General features: G+C 36.0%; 1 protein-coding gene across 9 annotated transcripts; it reads right to left on the reverse strand.

Annotated features, from left to right (window-relative positions):
• Positions 1-911: 911 nt before the first annotated feature.
• Positions 912-26362, reverse strand: PNISR (PNN interacting serine and arginine rich protein). 9 transcript variants are annotated; one of them, XM_045294615.1, is made up of 13 exons: positions 26254-26361; positions 20496-20560; positions 18438-18552; positions 16430-16618; positions 14836-15059; positions 12100-12271; positions 10710-10900; positions 9371-9508; positions 6674-6773; positions 5902-5955; positions 3808-3978; positions 1487-2570; positions 912-1246 (listed from the first exon to the last, which is right to left on the reverse strand). In XM_045294615.1, the coding sequence occupies exons 3-13, from the start codon at positions 18523-18525 to the stop codon at positions 1216-1218; spliced, it is 2442 nt and encodes an 813-aa protein (XP_045150550.1). In that variant the 5' UTR covers positions 18526-18552; positions 20496-20560; positions 26254-26361; the 3' UTR covers positions 912-1215. The 9 variants fall into 9 exon arrangements, with proteins under 9 accessions (XP_045150550.1, XP_045150551.1, XP_045150549.1 ...); XM_045294616.1 differs by having other exon boundaries at positions 18438-18556; XM_045294614.1 differs by having other exon boundaries at positions 20483-20560.

Raw genomic sequence — 26362 nt, forward strand, 5'->3', positions numbered from 1 at the left:
TACTATACAAATCTATTTCTATCTTTACTTTGAGGAAAAACTGATCTTGGCAAAAATATGGCATTATTTTAAAATGGACTATTGCTGGTACAAAGGCATACTTAAAACTTGTGTCGTGCACCTGCTTTTTTTTTTTTAAAGATTTAATTGCATTTGTTTTCAGAAATTTATCTATTGCCACATAAGTAAGTAATCTTAGAAAAACAGACCATGAAAGCAGTCGAGCACTTAAGTTAAAATGCCTCTAAAGCCCCATTTTAATAAGTTATGACTGGCTTAAATTGCTAGAGCACTCACTGATCATAATTTTAAAGTGACAAAATCAGACCGTTTTAATGTTGTGAAATTGACACATCGCTGCGTAATACAGCATTTCTTGAGTTGACGTCATAGTTCACTTTATTAAATATAAATATATACTGACTTGTCTTAGTTCTATAATAAACCCCAAAGTATTTAAAATACGCTTCTAAAACAGGAGTGGGTGACTGCAGAACAGTTCCAGACTTGACTATTACACACTCGTCCTTTACAAATAATTCTACTGGTGCAATGGCTTGATTGGTTTCAGCAATTTCACTTTACAGGAGTGATCCATACTTTATATACCAGAGAACACATTACTTGAAAATCCCTAAAATAGGAAGAAAAATTTAGGAAGCTGTCAAATGCTTCAAGTGGAAAGAAAATATAGCTCTATTTCTGGTCTACTTTCTTTCACACCCTTAAAGATGGAATTTGACAAAAGTCCATTGGTACAATTTACAGACTTGGACAAACTCAAAGCTAAAACCATTTTCTCTGGGGGACGGAACGAAGTACCTTTAAAACGTGTTATACAAAATTCCAGCTGCCCTTTTTATAAAAGTACGTTCCTTAGATTAAAAATCATAAAATTCAGGTGCAAGAAGTTAACAAAAATGAACTAAAGAGCTTTATTGACATCACAGTACATTCAAGAATTTTAAAAACATTACAGCTGAAAGAGAATGGCATGTTTATATTCTTATGCACTATTTTGGGAAAAAAAAAAAAGTAATACAAAGTAACGTAGAGCAGCATTTGGAAAAAGTACACCTATTTACAGACGGGTAAAGAAAAAAAAAAAGATCTGGTTTCACCTACATAGCCACAATGTGCCTCTATAATGAGACAAGCCCTTAAAACTCATGGAATTTTTTAAACAACATCATGGCAGTCTTGCCACATCATTCCTCAGCGTTTACGACGAGGAGGGGTTGTTGATCTGAAAAAAAAAAAAAAAAAGAGGGAAAAGACAAAATTTAAAAATAAAAATACATTTTAAATATAAGAATCCGCAATTTAAAATAATATATAGGATTTCTAAAATTACTTAGGCTACGATCATTTTATTAAGTACCAAACTGAGTTATTAAAGAGAGAGAGAGAAAGGACACTTTCAACTCTGAATAAATTCAGTCAAATTTTTTAAAAATCAGACAAAATACTTTAAAAAGTATACTACCTTGATCGGGACTTAGACTTGTGTTTGCGGCTTGCCTTCTTACCAGACCTTTGAGATCTCTCCATGGATCGCGATCGGCTATGTTTAGGCTTCTTAGCCTTCTTTTCTTTGCTACTTCCTGGAGATTCAGAACTGCTCCTTCCACTAGACTCAGAGCCTGAATGTTTTTTACTCTCCTTGGTAGTACTTTTCTTACTATCCTGTCTAGAATCATGCCTTATGATTTTGACAGATATTGAACCACTCCTAGAGAATGTTCTCTCACTTTCTCGTTTCCTTTTTAATCTATCATCCTGACCACTAAACTTAAACTCTTTTTCTTCCCTTTTTTGTTTTTCTTTTCTTTTATCCTGTTCCCGTTCCCTTTCTTTGTCTTTCTTTTTCCTATCTTTATCTATACTTCGACTCCTCTCTTTTTTCCTCTCTTGTTCTTTAGCCTCACCTTTATGCTTATGACTGCTCCCACTAAGATTTCCACGTTGGTCATCGATTTTACGCCTATCTCGACTCCTACTTCGACTGGAACGAGTGGTTCGCCTGTCCCTTGAGCGACTTCTACTTCTACGCCTCTCTCGGGAAGGACTCCGATTTCTTCGTCTTTCTCTTTCAATACTATTTCTATTAGATCTTCTCCTATCTCTAAGCTTTACCCTAGCCCTATTGCTCTCTATTTTAATTCTGCGAGAGTAACTTCTACTCCTACTACGCCTAGCTTTCATGGTGAGAGACCTACTCCTACTGTGTCTCTTTTTCCTTTTAGGAGAAGAAGACCGAGAAGAAGTCCGACTACTACCGGAGCTCGAGCTGTAGGAAGAAGTGGACACAGTGCTACTGGAACTGCTACTTCGACTACTGCTACTGGAGCTGCCGCTACTAGAACTTCCTGACCGACTCCTTCCTTGCTTCTCTTTCGCTTTATGCTCTTTTTTGGGTTCTAAAGCTGATGTCATTTCACTTGGAATTCTTTTCTTTTCATTAACCACATCACCGTCTGTTTCTCTTCCTTCTAGTAGAAAACTATTTTGCTCTTTATGAATAAATTCGTTCAGCTCTTTTGTAACCCTTTCTGTTTGTAGCTTTTCTTCTGAAACAGACAAAGACAAAAATACTAAGTAAAATGCACAATAAAAAACCGCTTACCACCAAATTTCAAATATGAGCCCATAACAATACAGAAATATTCAATAAAAACAATGTGAGCTACATAATTTAAAAAAATTAGCAACCACATTAAAAAAGTAAACATGGGCAAAACAAATTTTTAATATTGCATTACCATAATGTATCTAAATATTAGCACTTTAACATGTCAGTAAAAAGTATAATAAAGTATTTCTTTTTTTTGTTTTGTTTTTAATAGAAAGTCTTTCAAATCCGGCTTGTTTTACACTGAAGGCACATCTCAATTTGAGCTGGCTGTATTTCATGTACACAAGAGCTGCATGTAGTTTGTAACTAGTCTTAGGCAAGGAACCAACTGAGTATCAAAATGTACAGCTGCATGTAAAACAAGAAGTTCCCCCCCTTCTTTTCTCAATAAAGCAACTTGAAAGTTGATCCTTATTTTACTTGCTAGCTCAATAAACCAAAAATAAGGAAGCAAAAATAATTACCTTGCCAATATGCTCAAGTAAGAATTTTTCAAAACGTAAAAACATTCTATTTCTAGCATTACTATATAAACTTTAGAGAAATACATACATATAAAGTATTTTAAATAAAAACTTCAAAAAAGCAATCTTTCTACCTTTCATAGTACTTAAAAATTCCAGTTACAAATTACCATCTAAAACTTTATTGGCTTAATTGTCTTACAATATATTTCCTCAATTTCAAATCTTTTATGGAAAACTTTTAACAAGAAATGAAATATAATAAATGTACTTGCATACTAATAAAACCCACCGCCATAGTAACCCTGAAGAATAGAGTGCAACTTTGCACATTGTTTTCCAGACTGTCAATCTCTATCAGTGCAGACTGTCATATCTTTGTCCGCAAGAATGACTGGTGCATCCAAACAGCCAACCTTTTAGTTAACTGCACCACAAGGATTCCCACTTCTTGACATATAGCCACAAGAAGTATTAGCTCCTAAAATAGAAATGTCTACCTTTATAAACTGTCATACCTGAACACTAAAATTAACCTTGGCTTTAAGTTTGCTAAAAATTGCACAAAGGACAGGGGAAAAATTTGTTTACAATTACATCAGGTATTATTTATAATTGAGTTTCAATTAATCCTGTTTTTAAGACGGGTAAAAAAGATAAAATTAAATGCAAGCAAAACTAGTCAAAAACTAAATCTAAAATACATACCTTCCATCTGTTTATCATGTAACAGCTGCTGTTCTTTTTCTTTTCTCCAAAATGCTTCCTGTTTTTGCCGGATTCGGTGCCGTAATTCTTCGTCGTCAGTGTCAGATGACTCAGAGCCTCTGTCACTCCTCTCATCTTCTGTGTCTCCTGATCCATAACCACCCAGTCCACCTGCGTGCATAAAGCCCAGTCTATCACGTGGAAAGATGTTAAAGGGCACTAAAAACTTTTAAGGTTTGAGAAGAAAGTGTATTCTCTTTTCATTGCCTTTTCTTGGAAGAATGTGATTATTCGGGGTGGGGAGGAGTACAAATTCCACTGATCACAGAGCTCATAGAACGCTCACACAAATGATTATTTAGCATCTGGTCTTATTCTTTCTGGAATATTTCATATTATCTCTTATCAAAGAATCATGATAATGGTTGTTTTATTGTTCATGCTGACCAACATAACTACTTTTTAAGAGGCAATAAAACAAAGCCTGTTCATCCCAAATACCCGAAATTTTTATGACAGCTCTGGAGATATCTCTAAAATTAATTCTCAGCAAGTATTTTCCCTAAAAAATTTCCAGTAAAATTCTCATTGGGGCAGAAATGGTATGATATGAGACTACTCCCCACCCTGGAGTGATCTAAATAGCAGTAACAAAAATCACACAGATATTTGGTTCTCCCCATTTCTCTTGACTCTTACAAAGAATCTGAAATGAAGGATGTGGAAAAGGCAAATTCAAGCTTTTACAGCCTTGATTGTATATCATACAAATAGCAAATTATGAACGTATCACTATTATACTATGATGATGACATACTCTTTTCTCTAAGATAAAACGTCACTTACTAAAACAGTCTATATAAAAAGTCACTAAGAGCATTAAGTGATTAGGTTTCTCCCTATAGTACGCATATAGTTCCAAAAGGGAGCTTAAGACATTTGCCCAATTATGAACTGCTGAGTTAAACTGTGTGTTTACATACGAGGGAGTACCCCCAAAAAACCGGAATTGAGCGGGCAGAGTGGAGGTTTACGAGTACTCATTCTTCCCGCTGGCGAGCAACTCGCTCTGCGTTAGTGCACCCACTGGCATCTCTCTGGTCACCATCAATTTTTTCATAAAAGCAGTTTTGCTCGAACCTTGATGACCGATTTAAGAGAACAGTGTGCAACTGTGAAATTCTGTTTCCTGCTTAGGAAAAATGCTGCAGAAACTGTTGTGATGTTGAACACAGCTTACAAGGACAGCGCTATGGCAAAAAACCAGTGTACGAGTGGTTTTCTCATTTCAAAAAAGGTGAAATGTTGATTGGTGACAAACCTCACTTGAATGTCCATCAATTCCCCGAACGGACGAAAATGTCGACTCGTAGTGCATTTGGAGTTCATTCCACAAAGTCAGACTGTTAATCACGCTTTTTATTTAGAGGCTCTGAAAAGACTGTGTAACAGCGTGCGCCAAAAAAGAGCCTGATTTGTGACAGACGGGGGACTGGTTTTGCCACCAGGACAATGCACCCGCGCACTCTGCCATCTCAGTGAACAGTTTTTGTCAAAATTCAGCATGCCACTCTTCCCCCACGTACATTACTCACCTTTTTGTTTCCATGAATGAAGAGGGACAAGAAAGGACAGCAATTTGATGATGTAGAAGAGGTGAAGAAAAAATACAAAGGAGGTATTGTAGCTATTCCAAATAGATGAGTTTGAAAAATGTTTCCAAGAATGGAATTGCAGATTTGACAAATGTATTAAGTGTAATGGAGAATACTTAGAAAGTGATAAGGTTGTTTTATAGAAAAATTTAAATACATAGCTTTAGGAAAAAATTCCGGGTTTTTTTGGGTACCCCCTCGTATATTGGAGCAACCACAACTTGCCCCAATAAACTATGGATTAAGCATTACATTTACAAGATTCCCATTATGAATGTTTTAGTCAGGAGGGAAAAAAAGGCAAATCTTTTGAGAAACTTCTAACCTGGGCTTTATAAACGAAATAGGAATAGTATAATTTCAAAACAGAACACGCAGAGAGACAAGGTAATTGTGCTTTTCCCTTGAAGGCCCGCTCAGAAATAAGGACAGCACTTACCAAGTCCAGTGAGGGAAGCCAGGGCACTGGACTGTGCCAGCTGTTTTGCAGGAGCTTTGTATCACATCAACAACAGGAACAACATGTTAACACAAATAGCCACGATTTCATAGTCATGTGAGTCTACGGTATTGTTAAATCTACTACTATTGCTGCTTTTTGGGGAGACAAGAAACATTAAAAACATCACATTCATTGAAAACCAGTAGCATGTCTGGCTTTGAAATTACCATTCTAATGTGAGGTGAAATTGGTTTATAATGAGGACAAATGTTGACAAGTATATCTGTATTTCTATTTCTGAGGTGGCTATAATTTATCTTTTGTTTTCAATATATTATTAACTATATTACTAAAAGCATAGAAGAGTAATTGCCTGCTTCTGTAAGGACTATAACTAGTTAAAAAGTGAAAACAAAACTGAAGATTCATAACTCATGTTAAAATAGATAAGAAGTCATATACCAATACCACCGTTATCTATAAGAAAATCAGGTGAAATAAATGGAACAGCATATATTTTCCGCAATATGTTTTTATAGGATAACAGCATGATTGCTAACTTATACTCAAGTAGGTTAAGCGAAATAAAAATATTTGTATAGTTTTAATATGGTGTCTACAAATTTAACCTTTTCCAGAGTTAAAACATGCAAGAAGAGAATATTCAAATGCCAGATAGTAATTCAGCAAGGGCAATAAAAAAGTCCGAAATATCTATCAAAATCAGAATGCCCTCACAAAACCAATACCAAGAGCACCCACAATATACCTTTCGTTGCTTTTCGGTGTGCGTCTTTGGCTACATAATATATTTCTTCATCCGTCACATCCAGTAAAATTTCAGTCAGAAGCATTTTTGTCAGCAACATCTAAAGAAGATTATTTTATAAATTACTACCATGTAATTACTAGTTATATATTTTAAATATTTAAAAAAGTAAGGTGGATTACATAAGTAACTTTAAGAGATCAGATCAGTCATTCTGAGGTACATCTTGAAAATTACTCTAAAACATCAAAACTTGTGGAGTAAAAGAACAACATACATTTATCAATTTAGTAGACACTAAAGTCTAATTTTAGAGATAAAACATTGAGAATGTAAGTTTCTTTTGAAAAAATGTTCACAAATACCTAACACTGACACGTAACAAGAACACTATGAATACGCACACAAATTAGGTACGGTGAATGGACCACAACCCTGACACACAAGATTTCCATATTTTAAACACCTATTCTGCTCAAAAGATTGCCTCTTGGTTTAACTACAGGTTCTGCAGGAGCACAAAGTGTTCTGGAATTCTCATTCTTCAAATGTTATCCATTTGTTTTGATACAAACGCCTTTCTTTGCATAATAAATAAAACACCAGTGTAAGCATCTTTCTGGTACTCTTTATTGTTCAGCCAAGATGCCACCTAACATCAGCAATGATAAATCTCATTTCATGTCCTCTTTGGAATCCAACTTTAATTTCTAGCTGTTTTATTTTGTTGTATTGTTGCTGCCGATTTTTAACTACCTTCAGGAATATTTTACTTGCATGAGATATTAATGCTATTGTAATTTCCACATTGCGTTGGGTCACCTTTCTTTTTTTTTATTTTTATTAAACATTTTATTAGGGGCTCATACAACTGTTATCGCAATCCATACACACATCAATTGTGTAAAGCGCATTTGTACATCATTCTCAAAACATTTTCTCTCCACTTAAACCCCCGACATTAGGTCCTCATTTCCCACCCCCTCCCCGCTCCCACCGGGTCACCTTTCTTAAGAATGGCCATAAATACAGTCCAGTCAGTTGGCCAGGTAGCTGTCTTCCAAATTCTTGACAGATGAGTAAATACTTCCAGAACTTCATTAATCAGTGAACATATTTCAATTGGTATTCTATCAATTCCCAAAGCCCCATTTATTTTTGTCAATGCTTTCAGTGCAGCTTGGACTACCTTCAATACTGTGGTTTCATAATCAGATACTACCTTCTAAAACTGAATGATCAATTATTTCTGGCACAGTGATTCTTGGAGTCTTGCTTCCTATCTCCTGATGCTTCAGCATCATTAATATTTGCCCACAGAAGAGCTGTCATTTGGAGTAGTCCCCCATCTGTGGTCGCCATGTCAAGATAGCGCCGGGCCACGCCCATTTCTGGTCGCCATTACAAGATGGCGCCGGGTCACGCCCTTTCCGCCAGAGGCTGCTCGTAAACAAGTAATATCACGCATGCGCATAACGTCAATGATGACGCAGGAGAGCTTTGCACCTATCCGGGGATGCCCCGTCACCAAGTAGCATATATAAGCCCGAGTTTTGCGGAACTCAGGGTCTTCAGCAGCTGACCTCGGAGTAAGAGGCAGCTTCAATAAACTTCGCTTACAACGCCATCAGAAGGATCCTAACTGATTTGTTTCGTCGTGTGTCACCTTCGCGCGTGACACCCATCAGCAAATGATACAGTCTCCAAAGCTTTGCTACATCCACATCATTAAGGTCGGCTGTACTTTGAGAGGCTGCTCTTTCCCAGTCATATTTTGAGTGCTTTCTGATTGAAGGGCTCATTTTTCAGCAAGATATCCAACTATGTTCCACTGCTATTCAGATGATTTTCACTGGCCAACTTTTTTAGTAGTAGTATAGTAGGTGCTCTCTTCCTAGTCTAGCTTAATCTGGAAACGTCTTTTTTTTTTTCTGGGAAATTTTCAGGAATCTATCCACCCTGGGTGACCTTGGTAGTATTTGAAATACTGGCAAAATAGCCTCCAGTATTGCAACAAACATGTACGACACCACAGTACAGCAAACCAACAGTTACATATACGGTAGTTGTACTGTGAAGAGTTAGAATGGTACGATATGGATACTTCACTTGAATTCAGGAGTGGATTGTAGGGCTTGGTTTGGCTACCAAAACCTGATTGGATTGTGGACTATTCTTATTCTCTCTGAGCTCCAGATTATGCATTTATTCAAATAAGAGTAGACCGATCCTGCATCTTCCATGAACATTTGAAAGATCATCAAATTTTTCAACATAAGGAATACAGCATATTATATTCTCAATCTCAAGAAAATGATAGTACATTACAGAAAATTTTAATGAGAAAAGGAGATTCTGAAACTGTGGTAGCAATTGTACAATACTGTTTGATGTGATTGAACTATGGAATGATACATGTATTAACTCCCAAACAATCAATTTTTTAAAAAGATAAGAAATTTTTGAGAAGTCTTGCAATAAACAAGTATAGTCAATTTTGGTCATCCTAGTATATCCTAAAAGAAATTTGTTTAAATTCCTTAACCTTTATCATTATTTCTATTTCAAATAACACGAAACACTTGGAGATTTTATAGATATAATCATGTATTCTCAGCGTAAGCCAGCTACACAACAGTTTAAAAACACTACAAACAAAATATCTTCTTAAACTGGGTAAGAAATTTAGTATTCTACCATTTGATATTCTTTCTCTTCTTCTGTCATCTCTGGTTCACTTTGCTCTTCTTGAGGGACTGGAGACGGACTTCTCGTGACTTTTCCACTGCTTACACCTTCAACATTGTCATTGTCTTCATCTTCCTCATCACTATCCTATTAAAAACAATAGAACGGGGGAGACGTCGGACAGTGTAAGACAGGAAAAAATAAGAATAATTTATAAATTAAAATTACCAAGGCTTCGTGAGGGAGCGGGGAGGCAGAAAGGGAGCAGAAAAAATGAGGAGCTGATATCAAGGGCTCACATGGAAAGAAAATGTTTTGAGAATGATGATGGCAACAAATGTACAACTGTGCTTGACACAATGGATGTATGTATCGATTGTGATGAGAATTGTATGAGCCCCCAATAAAATGATTAAAAACAAATATACAGGGGGGGGGGGGGGAAGGAAAATGAGCAGATTCCGGGAACCCAAGAGGCAAGAGAATTTTGGGAATGATGAGGGCAACAAATGTATAGATGTGCTTTACAGAATTGATCTATGTATTGTGATGAATTGTATGAGCCCCAATAAATTGATTAATAAAAAAAAACCAAATATACAGAATGGCTAAGCCCAAATGCATGCTTATAAAACCATTACTTTAATAAAAAACTTTGTGAAGTAGAAATATAACAGTATAATTGCTCTCTAAATTACATTACATTTTATAATTGCTCTCTAAATTATCTTTTGGTAATTTCATAATGTCAATGAATTATACATGCAGAATTGTTGAATTGGTTAATGTTTTGCTAGTGTACAATAAAAAAATTGCATGTAGAAAAGTGTGACTATACCTGCGGAAAAAGCATTATTCCTAATTTAATAAAATTTTATAATAATTTACAATTGAGTATATGTATGGTTAAAACAATGGACATGCAAGTGCATTGGATCCCAAACAATGCTCACAAAAGTAACAGTCAAGAGATCAAACGGGGAATAATGAGGGCAACAAATGTATAGATGTGCTTTACACAATTGATCTATGTATTGTGATGAATTGTATGAGCTCCAATAAATTGATAAAAAAAAAAGAGAGATCAAACGACACATTGCACTGGGTAAATCTGCTACACAAGACCTCTTTACTCACAAAGAACAGGTAGTAATTTCGAACTCCTGCAGCCCAATGCATAACCCACTACAGGGCTTTTCCTACCTTCATGCACATAAACGTAAAAACATAATCCCCAATAAACATACTCAAAGTCATAATCTGGAACTCAACTTAATTTTCTTTAGACTAAAGCTAATAATTTTTTCTTTAGACAAAATTCTCACAAGGCTGGGGAGATGCTACTCACAAATTTACTTCTTTGAGGTAAACGAGGGCCAGCTCCTCCTTCAGCATCTTCTGTGGCCTTCTTTTCTTTTTTGGACAATTGTGAGCGCTGTTGCTCCATTCTTTCTTTCTCCAACTTCTTCTGCTTTTCCCGTTCCATCTTTTCAAGCCCTTCACGAATCCAAGCTGGAAGAGTCCTGCGCTTCACTGCATCTATTTCACACAGACAAACCTTTTTACCAGCCAGTTAAAATCATACAAAAACTTAAGTTCCTTGTTCATAAATTTTAAAAAAGGAAACAGTTTAGAGTAAATGAGAGAAAAAAAATTTTGTGCTATTTGAGTCCTTGTAGAAAATACTGGTATTCTCCAGCAAGGTAATAAAAACAACCAATTAAGCAATGTACACTGTTCTTTAAAATCATCCATATTAATAACAAGCAAAGCACTACTACTCCCCGCACGCCCCAAGAAAATATCAAACTCATTTCCATTGAGTCGATGCCGACTCATAGCAACCTTAGAGGATGGGGTAGAACTAACTGCCCTGGTGAGTTTCCGAAGTAACTGTTAATAGGAATAGAAAGCCTCATCTTTCTCCTTTCTAGTGGCTGGAGGTTTCAAACTGCTGACCTTGCAATTAGCAGGCTAACACATAACCACTAAGTCACCAGGGACCCAAAATACTACTACAGCACACTAAATCCTAATCACTCTTAGTTTTCACAAGAGCCCTAGGGGTGGCTAGCTATTATCTGATCCCTTTTGCAAGTAAAGAAATTGAGGCTCAAGAGATTAAGTTATTTGCCATGGAGTAGAGAGCAATTAAGTCGTTTTCTGAATTAATTCAGGGCTAAGTTCTTATTCAACACTTCTACCTAAAAATATGCAAACAGAACAGAGTCAAACAAAAGCATAAATCTATTTTCCACAGTAAATGGAAATTTCGAACAAACATTTTTCAGTAAACTTAAAAAGAGGCATGGTGTGTGTTCATATATTGGCTCAATGTTTCAAACTGTCAAAGTTAAAAAAATCAAGATGCTATGATGACCATAAATTTCTATTTTTAGACCAGCATTTGTTTTAATATTTCTTAAGGTTTTATGGCTAAAATGAGTATCTTAAAGTACCTATTCATAACACATCAGAAGCATGAGAACAATTTAAAAAAACAGAGGAAATCTCTTTTACATGATCAAGAAATCATGCAATGCAAAAATGAGGAGCTGATGCCAAGGGCCTAAGTGGAGAGGAAATGTTTTGAGAATGAGGGCAATGAATGTACAAATGCGCTTTACACAATTGATGTATGTATGGAATGTGATAAGAGCTGTATGAGCCCCTAATAAAATGATTTTTAAAAAAAAGAAATCATGCAATGCAGTAACTAAACTTAGTTAAGTAGCTACCAATTGGTGGGGGTTCTTGCTTCACAGGAAGTGCGATAGGAGAACGCTGCCGATCCCTGAATGATGAGGGTCTTTCTCTTCGATTCTGGGGAGGTGCTGGCGGTCCTGGAGGTCCTGGTTGCCAATAAGGAGGATGAAATCCACCTTGCGGTGGACCAAAAGCAGCCCCATGCTGAAAGAGTATTGCAGTTTATTTTTCTTCACATTAATACAATATATATTCTCTGGGACACACGTGTGTTATGAACTGGGGCAGTAGAAATCCATGTGAGCAGGAAATCCAAGAATTCCATATCATAATATCCATCAATATTTCTATAGCCCCAAGAATTTAGCTACTTTTCCTAAGGAAGTTAAAAACTTTTTTTGCCCTTGTAAATGCACAGTGCATTCTGAAATTCACCTAATAGTATTATTTTCCCAAAATACAAAAAAAGGATATAGACATACATGCACACACACGTGCCTTTTCATTCTGAATCCATTTATGAACTAATCCTACAAGCAAAACATGAAATATAAGCCAATTTTTAAAAATACTAGAAAATGCTGGAAATTTTACAAATCAATTCCAACTTCCTACTTTTAGTGAATTTAAATAGCTTCCGTAATCATACAAGAAATATCTAATTTATACACAAAAACACAGAAGTTTCTGGATTTTTATTGCTGCAATTCTGCCATTTTAAGTGTTTTTTTCTGTGGCAGTGCTCAAGAGAACTCTGCCATGCCAATGTGGTATTAAATAGAAACTCCCTCCTACTATACTCTTCAGAAACCAAACAAACAAACAAAAAAAACCTGTCTTAACTGTATGTATACTTATTGAGCATTTAGCAAGTTAAACATTTATGAATGAGAATTTAAGGTGAATAGTGTTTATATTTATATCTATTATAAATTCATTATTCAATTAGTAAAATAATGTATGGTAGGAGTATTCTCCTAAATTTGTAATTATGATAGCTAAGATTATAAAGCGATTGCAATAACTTGAGTATAAGCTGACCCAAATATCAACTGAAGCACCTAATTTTACCACAAAAACTGCATTAAAAATGTGCTGAAAAACCTGGCTTTTACTCGAGTATATACGGTATTTCAAAAAATGACAGCTAGAACTTTAAGCGGAGAGTATGGTAAAGCAAGTATAAAAAAAATAGTGAGTACATGACACTATTCCCCAGGATTCTATGTCCCTAAAATGATCTGGATACTACAAACAAAATTAAAAACCTCGTTAGCATGTCTAATGATAGTAATACATTAGAAAGACTGTCATAATTCTTTGGTGCACACAAAGAACTGCACTTAATAGATGGTCTATGTTTCTAATGTATTTATGTAAACCATAGCCACTATATATATATTATATTTAATTTTTAGATGAATTATCATAATCCTCTTTATGCATTCATGTCTATTTTCTTTCTTATAGTAATCTGTGAAAGACAGAACTGATGTAAGGCAGTGTCCGGTCAAAAACCAAAACACTTCCCACCAGTATAGAGAGATACAAAATGGTAAGTCTACACCTGGTGAAGGCAAGGAGGTGCCTCCGAAGAAATCCTTGGCACTCTCCTGAAAACTCATGCACTGAAAACGATGGAGAACAGTTCCACTCTGACACAACTTTTGGTTCCATGTGTCTGGGATTGCTATGAATTTGAATTCTCACCAACAACTCTTTGGTTGGTTGGTTTTTATTTTTAATGGAGGCACTATAAGGGTGTAGACTACATTTCCCAGATTCCTTTGCACTCAAGGTTCCAGGTAGGCGCTACCTTCTAATTATCAGCTTCACAGAGAGGAAGCGGCTTTAAAGTTAGCAGGGTTAGTAGAAGTCTTTTGTTTTGATTTTTATCACAACCGAGGTGGTATGACATTGACATAATAACGGCAGCTCTTCTACAGCCTCAGTGATTTGTAACCACACCAATGTCTGTATGAAATTCTGTCTGCTTCATGCAAACACATACCTTGAGTTTGCATCCTGTTCTAGACTTTATAGATAGAACGGGGTTAGACTCAGATAAGTATGTTTGCACTGAGGTTTCTAGGAACTCAGACCTAGTATTAAACTGTTTCAGCATTCGATTCACTGCCATCATGTCAGTTTTAACTCATAGTGATGCTATAGGACAGAACAGAACTGCCCGTGGGTTTTTGAAACTGTTATCTATTTTTCAGGAGTATAAAGTCTTACTCTTCCTCCTATGCTGGTTTCAAACTACTGATCTTGAACTACAATATATTATTGAAAAAGAATGTAATCAACTACTGTGCATTTTCTAAAATGTATTTAATATTTTAAAATGACAATCATGGTGATGATGACTAGGTACCTCATGGAGACAGGGCTGGCTACTCAAAAAGCCTTCTGTCCTAGACAAATGGAACCAAGTTCACTGAGTCCTTTTTGAAAAAAAAAAAAAAATTAAAGACATTCAGAAATATAAGAAACGTAAAAATCATATAGTTACTGCACTTTCACTTTCTCTCCTTTTTACCCCCTAAAGATGCTTCATTATGTTCCTAAGTAAATAAAAAATAAGCCCAAAACCAAAACGACTAAAGTTTTAACACTCAAAAACTGGTCAATTTTCTAAGACATAAAATGGGCTTAACTATACAAGCCTGAAAAGTGAAACACACTTTTGGTACTCCTGATGAGATTATGTTGAAAAATGGAATATGTACACATCTACAATATTAAAGCAACAAGATATCTTTCACCTGATAGTCAAACTGGTTCACTGGCCCCACTGCAAAATTATCAGGTGGTCCACCAAAGTTGTGATTGTTCTGGTTAAATATATGCCTGTTATCAGGGGCAAATTCTCCACTGTCCTGACTGTTGCTGTCTTCAGAAGGAGGGACAATTTCCATTGGGCCTGGTGTTGGTGGCATCCAAGGCTGTTCTGGAGGGGGATGTGGGGGTTGCTGGTGCAGTCCCCATTCTATTTAGGATTCAAGTATAAACACATTCAACAGGGGGTTACAACAAAATCAACACAGTTTCTTAAGATTTCAAGAAAGCTAGATTTTTCAGTAAAGAAACAGATAAGGTATTTATGACTTCTTGGTCAAATTTCTTCTGCATATCATAAGAATAAGCAATGAATTAAACTATCTTATGAATAATTCAAATGAGCTAACTTCATTTACTCTAATTCATACCCTGAACAAATGGAAACCAGATGGCCTTAATTATTTCTAATGAAAGTAACAAAACCAAGAGCAATTTTTGGTTGAATTTTATTGTTCAATAACATCACCATAAAAAATAGTAGCTTGAGTTTTTGTATCATTTCTTCCATTAATACATGTATCCTCACAACATCCCTGTGAGGGAGAGAAAAAAGTAGGTATTCTTTTTGCCAATTTCAGAAGGGAAAATTAAAGCACAGAGAAGTAAATTGTTTTCCCAGGGTCACAGAGAAATTCAGCCTACTAAAATTGGGGAGTGGTAAATGCCATGGTGAGTCATTTATAAGCTTGAACTTGGAAAACAAAAATTTTCAAACTTGGGGAAATGTGGCATAGCTTCAAGAACACTAGAAACAAACCACTTAACAATATATAAAATCAGAATATTCATTAGTGTTTAAAAGTGGTATTAGAGGGTAATATCCTGCACTTTCATTCTTACATTAAGAACTAAAAATAATAAAGTATTATTATAGAGAAGGGGATATGACTCCACCACATCAACATACCTAACTGGGATTTCTCTACAAATAATTTGAAGTGACTACTAAAATTAATAACACAGCTATTGGAATTGAACTAGCATCAAGGAATCAAAATCATATTGTGAATGATAAAAGTAAACAAGAAATTAAAACCAGAGATAGAGAAGATCTTCACTATCTGAAAAAGAGGGAAGAAACGGGGAAGTGGATGGTAGGGCAGAGCAGAGCATATTTGACAGATTGTCACAGAGTGACACAGTTTTTCTTTAATGAGAGACCAGACGTGGTTTGCTCTGCCAGTGCTGCTTCTGAAAGGGCAGAGGTTGAAAGGGAGGCATAGAATACTCTCCTCCCTAGATGTCAAGTGAGGTTTCCAGTGTTCCCAGTCCCTGTCAGCCTAGGAATGAAGAACCTAGAAAAGAATCAAACTGAGTGCCACAATGCTAGGAGACTGAGAACACAGTAATTTTGATGTCAAGGTCAAATCAAATTCAAACTATTCTTTAAATACATTAATTTCAAGAAGTCATAAAACTAAGCAAATTAGACAATGTAATTACAAATGAAATAATTTCATTTCGATCTTTATTTTTTTAAAAACAAAAGTTCTAATAATTGGAAAACGAACAACAAACCTGGTTGCCACATTCTGTTAAAGTTTGAATCGCCTTGAAAATTCCCATGATTATTTGGACCTGATTCCATTGTCGGCATATCTTGTCCATTTGGCATCATTCCCGGTGGTTGTTCTACCATACTTTGCTGTCCTGAAGCTTCTCTTTGGGCAATCCAAGCTTGAGCCAAGGCAGCCCAGTCTATCTGGCCTAATAAAAATAAACACAGTAAAGTTAACACTCAGGCAGTCTGAGTAAAAGTTAGCATTCAGACTGAGGAGCTAAAAGATTGTGCCACTATCCAATATAGCCTCCATGCCAAACATCTCTAATATTCCTTATTAGAGATCTAATATATACACTTATTTTTTTACATTCTTTTTATAAGGGAAATACAAAGTGAAGTAAGATATGATTTTTCACCTTTCATTTTAGTAATTTCTACAGATTTCCATACACTTACTGGGATAGATTGACATAACCCACATGGAGTTAACTTGGAAATGTGTACTAAATACTTTTTCAGATATGTAACTGTAACTTAGCAAATCCAGTTCTTGGATTTCTTCCTGGAGAAACAACTGGAAAGGATATAACACAACACTGTGCTAATTGCCCCACAAAGTAAAATGCTATAAACATTCAAATATCCAAAATCGAATTTTTTAAATTCCAGTACGTTCTAGTGTGGCTAACTTCCTCCAAGACCAAGTGCTTCATTTTCCATGAAACTAGAAAAACTGGATGATGCCTAATACTAGGGTCACAGTCCATTGAAGAATCTTGAACAAAAGGGGGAAAAATACAGGAAAGAATTTAAAACTCATGGAGGCTGGATGAACCCCAGAAACTATTGTCCATAGAGAATCTTTAACCTTAAACAAAAATATTACTTGAAGTTTGCTTAAAACCAAACAACAGTTTAGCTTACCTACTAAAAAATTTCTGACGAGGATTATGCTCTTTTAAAAATTGACAACTTGAAAGATTAGATAGGAAATTTAAGGGGCAGTGATTTTATGTTAATGGGGAAAGAGCAACTGAAAAAGGAGGATGACAATGGTTGCACACAAAAAGAATGTAGTCAATGTCACTGAATGGCACAGTAGAAATTGAACTGGTGGGTCTTTGGCTGTGCTATATACACTCTCAACAATAACAATTTTTACAAAAATCAGTATACTCTACAACACAATACCACACAGCTATTTTAAAAAGTTATACCAGATTAACCACGTTGAAGGAAAAGCAGGGTAGGAGGTGATATATATTAAATACCGTATATAATCGTGTATAAGCCGAGTTTTCCAAAACATTTTTAATGCAGTTTTTGTGGTAAAATTAGATGCCTCGGCTGCTATTCGAGTCAGCTTATACTGAAGTATATATGGAAAGATTAGCAACGAGTTAATAACTGCTAAATACAATGTAATAAATGGCTCCCTATACTCTTCTACCTTTGTATATGATTGAAATACTCCATAATAAAAAGAAACTTTTAAATGATATAGTACACTACACATTTGAGTATGATCTATATAGAACTAAAGTGTGAATCACTGGAAGATTCAGAACAATGGAAAGTAAGCTTTACTTACAAAGGCAAGAAAATGAAGCAACATGTTAGAAAGTTTTTCCTATTTCTTTAGATAAATAAGAGCCAAGTTAAAAAAAAATTTTTTTTCCCCCCAGAAAATCTTCTGCCTTGTGTAGAAGTCTTCCAGGAGAAATCGATTTCCTACTATATATCCTATGGCAAGACTATTTGAAAAAAGACCAAAGTCTGGCCACAAAATAAACAATCCAGTAAAAACAAAACAAAACCCAAACCCATTGCCATCCAGTGAATTCTGACTCAAACCTACAGGACACAGTAGAATTTCCTGATAGTTGCCAGGGCTGTAAATCTTCAGTTTTTTCTTCCATTTAACCCAAGTCCAATTCCAGCTCAGCTAATCTCCTCATCTATCCCCCACCCCCTCCGACTTCCCTATAACCCCCAACGCCAGTATTTAATTGGTGTCCTTACTTGGATCCTGCTGGTGCTGGAAGGACTGCATCCACTGCTGCTGGTTCAAGGGCCACTGCTGCCATGGCTGTCCTCCTTGATCCCACATCTTGAGTCTTTCAATACACTCTACTTTCTACCTTCAAAAAATTGAACAGAGTTTAAATTTCAGGAGGAGGATTCTTTAATTTTAAAACATGTCTGAGAGTATATGATGATACACTTATATGATCAGAGCACTAAAATCCTGAGCAATGAGCAGAGGTAGCTGGAATTATTAGATTGCCAAGCAAGAGTAGAAAACTTCCTGTCACTGGTGGCCAGTCTGCTGGTTGCAAGCACAGGTCTAATCAACTTAGCTCATAAAGGTTTTAAAAAGAATTCAATTTTCCCAAATTTTGTGAAATCTAACAAAATTGATGTGATGATAAAAATATTTATCCCAAGACACTTTAAGAAAGTAATGGAATAGCTCTAATTGTTAACAGCTCCTCCTTATAAAGAATTACAACTAATGAATGAATAAGATAAACATAGAATTAGAAAACTGCCATATTCCCATGCCTAATAAAATAATTGACTCATTCAATCTCAGAAGAAAACTTGACAAGAAATCAGAAATTCTAGGTTACCAAAACATTATCACCACATATTACCTATATTTAATAGCCACACAGTACACAATATTCGGTATCATTATGTTGTTACTGAAAACCTGTAATGGAATCCAAATGAGCTTTTGGATCTCATTTCTAGTAAAAAGTAATTACAGGGGATAGAGGAACAACCAGACAAAGACATAAAGTAAGGTAGTCTCCAACACCAGATTTCTTAACAGGTAAAGGGAGGAAAGAACCTTACTAAGAACTATAAAATCTAAGTGGGGAAGTGAGAAGCTTCAGCAAACTATTTCTCTGTAAACTAATGAAAACTTTCCTACAAGTCTAGTATCTTTGTACTTCACGCCACAATGTTGTTTAAGAATCAATGGCACATACAAGTAAGACGGTAAGTTTCTTTATTTTTATAACCGAGGCCTCAGCACATAATAGACAAAGAAACATTTACAAAATGAATCTTTCCCCATATTCTATAGCTTCCCCTATTTTAACACACACTGATCACCCCCAAAAATAAAAATAAAAAACCTCACTTCCAGGGATTCAATTCTGACTCATAGCAACCCTATAGGACAGGGTAGAACTGCCCCTTATGGGTTTTCAAAATTAAATCTCTACGGAAGTAGAAAGCCTCATCTTTCTCCCTCGCAGGGGCTGGTGGTTTCAAACTGCTGACCTTGCAGTTAAAAGCCCAACATGTAGCCCACTTCACCACTAGGGCTCCTTTTAAAAACAAAAGCAAACCTTATTATTGAAGAATCACAAACTAGCAAACAAGAGGGTAAGGGACATAAAGTCAAATATGACAGCTAGCTAATTCAATTCACACTTTTCAAGTTGAAATTTTCAAATTTCAGTCTTGGTAGTATTTTTAGAATGGTTTATAGTTCTATCAGTGGCAGATCCTGATCTCTCAGTTTGAAAACACTTTATTATGATATATTATTTTGTTACCCAGACTAATTAGTCAAATGTATATCTTCTATAATACAGATATTATGCTATAGACTATATTGTAAAATATGGCAAAGATGAGCTGATACAAACAGCTCAAACAGAAAGTAAAGGTTTAGAAAATAATGGCAACATATGTACAAATATTCTTGATACAACAGATGTATGGATTGTTTTAAGTGCTGTAAGAGCCCCCAATAAAATCTTTTTTTAAAAATTAATAAAATATGGCAAAGACGGGCACCAAATAGTACCACTTGAGGCCAACTACCAGTTCCAAGTTAAATGGAACTATTTTTAAATTCTCTCCAGTTTTTTCTTCTCCTCCATTTCCCCCTTCTTTTTCCATCTATACCTTTTAATGCCTTTAAAGCTAAATGCGTTACCATAGCCTTTAAGAAGCAGCTTAATTTACAACTTAAAAAAAGCAGAAGTTTAAAAAGTAGAGGAAACACTCAGAAGAACTATCAAGCACTATGTATTTTAACTGACCTCAGAAGCTCACCGTGTTTAAAACTTAAGTTGACTCAGAACACAGCTTGGAAGCATAGCAGCAGGGTTATTTATAATCTAAGAGAGGGAAAAGAATAGTTTGCCTTAAGATTATGAATTATTTCTTCAAGTTAATAAAAATAAGTTCTAAAGATGTAATGTGTAAGTATAACCATTTCAAACTCAGGTGGAATTTTTTTCCCATTCTTCAATTCTATAATGGAAATCACTTTACTATTATAAGGTTAAAGAGATACAACTGAAATGAGAAGGCAAAACTTTTAACGTGTTTCTTCCAATATATCCTTTCAGATTTTTCTATGTATAAAAATGAACATCAGTAAGAATGGTTCGTTAGTCTGTAAAATGGTTTACTTCTCATTGTATCAACAACTTCAAAAATTGATAGATGTTTATTCATGTTTATTCATCTTTTTATTTACCCAAAGTTTTAAGATAGCATCTTGCACATACATACCAAACCCACTGCCAGAGTTGATTCCAACTCAGAAATCCTATAGGACAGCGCAGAACTCCCCCATAGAATTCCCAAAATCGTAATCTTTACAGAAGCAGAAGGTCACAGGTTTCTCCAGCAGTGCTAACTGGCAAATACTTCACCCACAGGGCCGCTGAGACTCCTTTTATCTTGAAAATAGCAGACGCTAGATGAGCCAGTCAGGGTGCGATATAACAACGATGAGAAATACAACTTTCCTCTAGTTCCTAAATGTTTCCTCCCCACTCCCACTACCATGACTAGAATTCTACCTTGCAAGTTTGGCTAGACCAGAGGATGTACACTGGTACAGATAGGAACTGAAAATCCAGGGAATCCAGGGCGGATGAGCCCTACAGGACCAGTAGTGTGAGTAGCGAAACAGGGAGGGTGGAGGGAGAGTGGGTAGGAAGGAGGGAACCATTACAAGGGACTATATGTGACCTCCTCCCTGGGGGACGGACAACAGAAAAGTGGGTGAGGGGAGACGTCAGACAGGGCAAGATATGACAAAATACCAATTTATAAACTATCAAGGGCTCATGAGGGAGGGGGGAACAGGGAGGGAGGGGAAAAATGAGGACCTAATGCTGGGGGTTTAAGTGGAGAGAAAATATTTTGAGAATGAAGTACAAATGCGCTTTACACAATTGATGTGTGTATGGATTGTGATGAGTTGTATGAGCCCCTAATAAAATGTTTTTTTAAAAAAGTAGCAGACACTAAATAAATACTGAATATGTAAATGGTCTCTAGTTTCTTATTTTCTTTTTAGCTTTAAATTAACAAGGAAGCTGTTGGCTTAAATTTATGAGAACCAAAAAGCTCAATAAACACCACTTGCCATGTTTTACAAAACTTGTATGGTATATCAGCTGAGAGCAATACAAAAATTTTCTGATACAGATTGTAAATTTATACAATGTTAAGTGTTATCCATTGCCTGCTAGAGTTACAAATATATGTGCAATGGGTAAAACCATTTAATAATGAAAATGATTGTGTACCAATTTTCATCATTTTCAGTACATGTTCATTTACTTAACCAGAAATCAGAATATACACTTCTCTTCTTATTCATGTTTTAATGGTTGTCATTGACAATTTTTTCAGTTCTCCTTTAAGTTTTCCAATCAACTTTTTAGCCAGATTTCAGAGCACAAGCTCTGTTTGGGGTTCCTAACTATACACCTCGTAGTTCTATGAGCCTGGGCAATTTTTAGCCATTTTTCTGTCTGTTTACAAAAAGCCACATTCTAAGGTTTACTAATTGAGAACATATTTATGGAAGCTGTATTAAAGTTCACTATTCAAATGCACTTAGCTGGAGAAAAATATAGAAAAGACATATAACTGAGAAACATACAGAATAAAAGTGCAGCAAAGAACTTGACAGTAAATGTCTAAGTAATAAAGTGTTTGGAACTAGTTAATTAAATGCTTTTAATTAAAGCTGGAGTTGAATTTAGCTATAAGAGAATAAGCATGAGATGAAGGTACTGTATAACTCAGGGGAGACAAAGCATTACAGCATCTTATTCAAATTTAAAATGCACCACACTTCAAATCCAGTGATTACACTTCAGGGACTTAAACCACTTGTAACTACACTGACACCATAAAAACTGAAAAATCTTGAACACTTTTGTGCAATAGGTTTATAATTAACGAGAAAGCAATTAAATAAGTGAATTACCATCCAGTGAGTGAACCACTTAGAGAGTTAGTTGCCATCGAATCAATTCCAGGTCATAGCAAGCCCTTTTTGTGCGGACGACAACTGTCCTCCAAGGTGCCTGAGTGGGTCTGAACAGACCCCCTGGGGCCGGCAGTTGCTCTCTTCAATGTGGCACCACCCACGGACGACAATTCAGTCACTAATAAGGGCTATCAGTGATGTGTGTTAATATACAAACTATATAATTAAGTGAAAGACATTACATTACACAACGATACATTTTAGACTTTCTTTTAAGAATGAATTTTTGTATACAAAATTCAAAAATATATATACTTAAAAATTGGTAAATCATAGGGAGCAAAAAGGTAGAACTGGAAGAATTCTGATGTTTTATTTTACATCTTTCTATGCTTTTTAAATTATCTCTTTTTTTTTTTTTTTTTAGGTAAAAGTATAGATCCTAGCACAAAGTAAAGAAACCAATTTAGAGCATGGTATACATTTTGTTAAAATGGGTCAGATTTTAGGGAAAACTGGGTATAATACTACGATTACTCAAAGGTTTAATATAAATCTTTGTATATACCCAACAGTTTTTTTACAATTCAGGGAACAGAAGTGTAAGTAATCAAAAGGTAACGATTAGAAACTCTATTCTTACCGGGAGGGTGGAGGGAAGGTAGGATAGAAAGGGGGAACAGATTACAAGGGGGGAGGAGACGGACCACAGAAAAGTGGAGGAAGGGAGACATCACACAGTGTCAGACATGACAAAATAATAATTTACAAATTATCAAGGGTTCATGACAGAGGGGGAGGAAAAAATAAGGAGCTGATACCAAGGGCTCAAGTAGAAAGCAAATGTTTTGAGAATGATGGCAACAAATGTACAAATATGTTTGACACAAAGGATGTATGTGTATGGATTGTGATTAAGAGTTGTACAAGCCCCCAATAAAAAGATTTTTTTTTAAAAGGGAAAAATAATTTATAAACAGATAAGGCTATAAAAATAGTTAATGATGCTATTGTGGGAAGAATCTATGACTTTAAAACTTATGTTTTAAATTATTGATGGTTGAAAGAGTAGATAAACTGCTTTACACGATCAAACATTCCACCTGCAACACCTGCAAAACTGTAGAAGATGAACATGCTTTGGGGCACTACCCTCTTTTGTTTCAGAAGGAATAATACTTCATGAGTAGGATATTTGTTAATTAAGTAAATAATCTTCCTGAAATTGGATATGTGTAAATTACATAAATGAACAAAGTTGGATCATTCCAAATGAGTAACTAACCCCACCATCCCATCACTTTTATATACTTCTTAATAAAAATATTTTTATATAACATGCAAAGTAGACTAAAAAAACATTAAATCATTGAAGAAATATCCAAACCCTTTGTTTATGCTCATTTGGCAAGCTTTAATAAATCCATAAAAAATTAGATAGGAAAAAAAACCCTCCATTCTTCACCTCTACTGTTCACAAATACAAAATCTGGAAAACTAATATAAAGTCACACCAGGTAGTAATCAAATGATATACCTTAATTTCATTATTGTTCAGTGAAATACCACACCATTTAAAGTACTCTTTACACAGTTTTTAAAATGTGGAAAATATTGCTAATTATTGAAGATGAGTTATTAGTACACTAGTCTCTGCACTATTCTACTTTTGCATATTTTGAAAATGGTGACAGGTTAAAGATGATGAATATATATAGTTCGTGGAAAAATTTCACTGCCATATAATGATTTTTCCCATGAGCTTTTTGAAACACCTCTGCATGTATATTTATGTATGGGGCTAGAGTGAATTCTCAGGTGTTTTGTCGTGGCACAAATAAATATCTTCTTGAGGCAGAGAAATACCTTATCGTTTTCTGAATTCACCATCGTGCTTTTCATACATTGAGTGGTAAAAACCTTTTTATTAACCCACTGAAACATAAGCAAATAAATACAGTAATCTTCAAACATTGTAATTGCGACGATTAATTCTGACACCAAATATTTATTCAAATTTATTGGGGCTTCTTTTTAGCCCGAAGACCCTTAGTCTTAACTTCTCAAGTTTGGAGAAACTGATTATGATGAGCCAGGTGATAAGCTTTCCCAAGAATACCTCCTTTTATGAAATGATTTCCCTGGAGAACAATTCGGTTTTGAAAAGAACCGAAAGATCAATTATTATGGCTTGTATCCGGATCACCAAAGCCATCACATTAATGGAAAAGCAAAGTTAAGAACAATCATTCATCTTTTTATGCTTTCTGGTGACTTAATATTGTGTCCATAAAATCCACTGCACCATGTTGATTCCAATTCATAGGGATTGTATAGGGCAGAATAGAACTGGTCCACAGTGTTCCCAAGACTACAAATCTTTGTGGGAGCAATTACCACATTTCTCCCTTGGGTTTGAACCATTATCTTTGGGTTATCAGTTATATACTTTAACCACTGCACCACCCACACACCATTGTGCCCATAGAAACCTTCAATATTGCAACTCAAGGCTTCTATTTTTCCATCCAGTGATTTCAGCTTGAAAAATGCCGAACATGTTCTTCGAGTCTTCTAACTACAGGTCTTTGCATATTTCATTGTAATGCCTTACTCGGTTAATAAATGTACCATACCTACCATGTTAATGTAACTTGTTACTATTCGGTAGAAATGTGTGATAAGCTAACTATAAGAACGTTCTGCACTACCTGCTTAGTTTAATTGTAAAATTTAAAATTCATTAATGTTTTTAAAATGTAGACTTTCTCAAGAAGATCTTAAAAGAACTAAATTACTGTTAATTTCCTATAGCTTTGCTTTTGCCTTGCAGCACTCAAATGATACATCCTAACTTGATTTCGTTTTCGTTGGAATGAGAGATGAGATTAAAGAGGGATTCTGATTTTTTTTTAAAGAGAAACTTGTTTTTATTTCTTGGTGTTTATCTTTAAGGGATTCTGAGTTTTAACTACAATGTTAATTCTAACGAACTTTTATAAGAGTTACCAAATGACAATTTAAAAAATCGGCAGAGTGCCCACGGTGGTCAGTTACCAGAAGATAATACAACTAAAAACGAAATGCCTTTTGTACACCATCGAAAATAAACACAAGAAAAACAAGCTAAGGAACCTGATGAGAGTCGACAAGGCGTGGCTTTCCTAGACGCGCCTGCGCAGTGCGCGCCGCACGGGGAAGCGGCCCAAGGTGGGGGTGGGAGCAAGGCCTCCCGCATCCCCGCTCCATCCCCTCCCCATAAAAGGGTGCTCACGACGCACGCGCAGTGCCTAACGGCCGGCCCGGAGCCCGACAATGAGCACCTTCCCGTCCGCGTCGTTGGGAAAGGGGGCTACGAGCGCTCGCTCCCGGCGCTTTCCCTTGATAGCGAGCGCGCCGCTCCGAGCCGCCCAGGCAGGCGGACGCCTCCGCTTCAAGGGACGGAGGTTCGGGCGGTCGCCCCAAGGGAGCGCCCCCATCGTCCGAGTGTTAAGTTGAGGCACCTTCACTGAATCCAGAGGCGGCTGTCATGGCCTGGCGGAGACCCACGCGCAATTGCTTCCCATCACTTACCCACTCCCGTCACGGAACACGGTTGTTGCCACCGTTCCTACAATACCGCCTCCAATCCGTTCGATGCCTGTACTTCTTCTCGAACAAGGCAAGATGGCGCCCGGCCTGT

Source organism: Echinops telfairi, unplaced genomic scaffold, assembly GCF_000313985.2.
Source record: "Echinops telfairi isolate 266 unplaced genomic scaffold, ASM31398v2 ScPeMD7_3533;HRSCAF=4204_0, whole genome shotgun sequence".
NCBI lineage: Eukaryota > Metazoa > Chordata > Mammalia > Afrosoricida > Tenrecidae > Echinops > Echinops telfairi.

Coding starts and splice junctions, on each gene's coding strand:
- PNISR (XM_045294615.1), bottom strand. CDS start 18,525: ATGTGGGATCAAGGAGGACAGCCATGGCAGCAGTGGCCCTTGAACCAG. Junction 16,619..18,437: donor CCAGCACCAGCAGGATCCAA/GTAAGGACACCA, acceptor TATTTTTATTAG/GCCAGATAGACTGGGCTGCC. Junction 9,509..10,709: donor TACCTCAAAGAAGTAAATTT/GTGAGTAGCATC, acceptor TGTTTTTAATAG/GATAGTGATGAGGAAGATGA.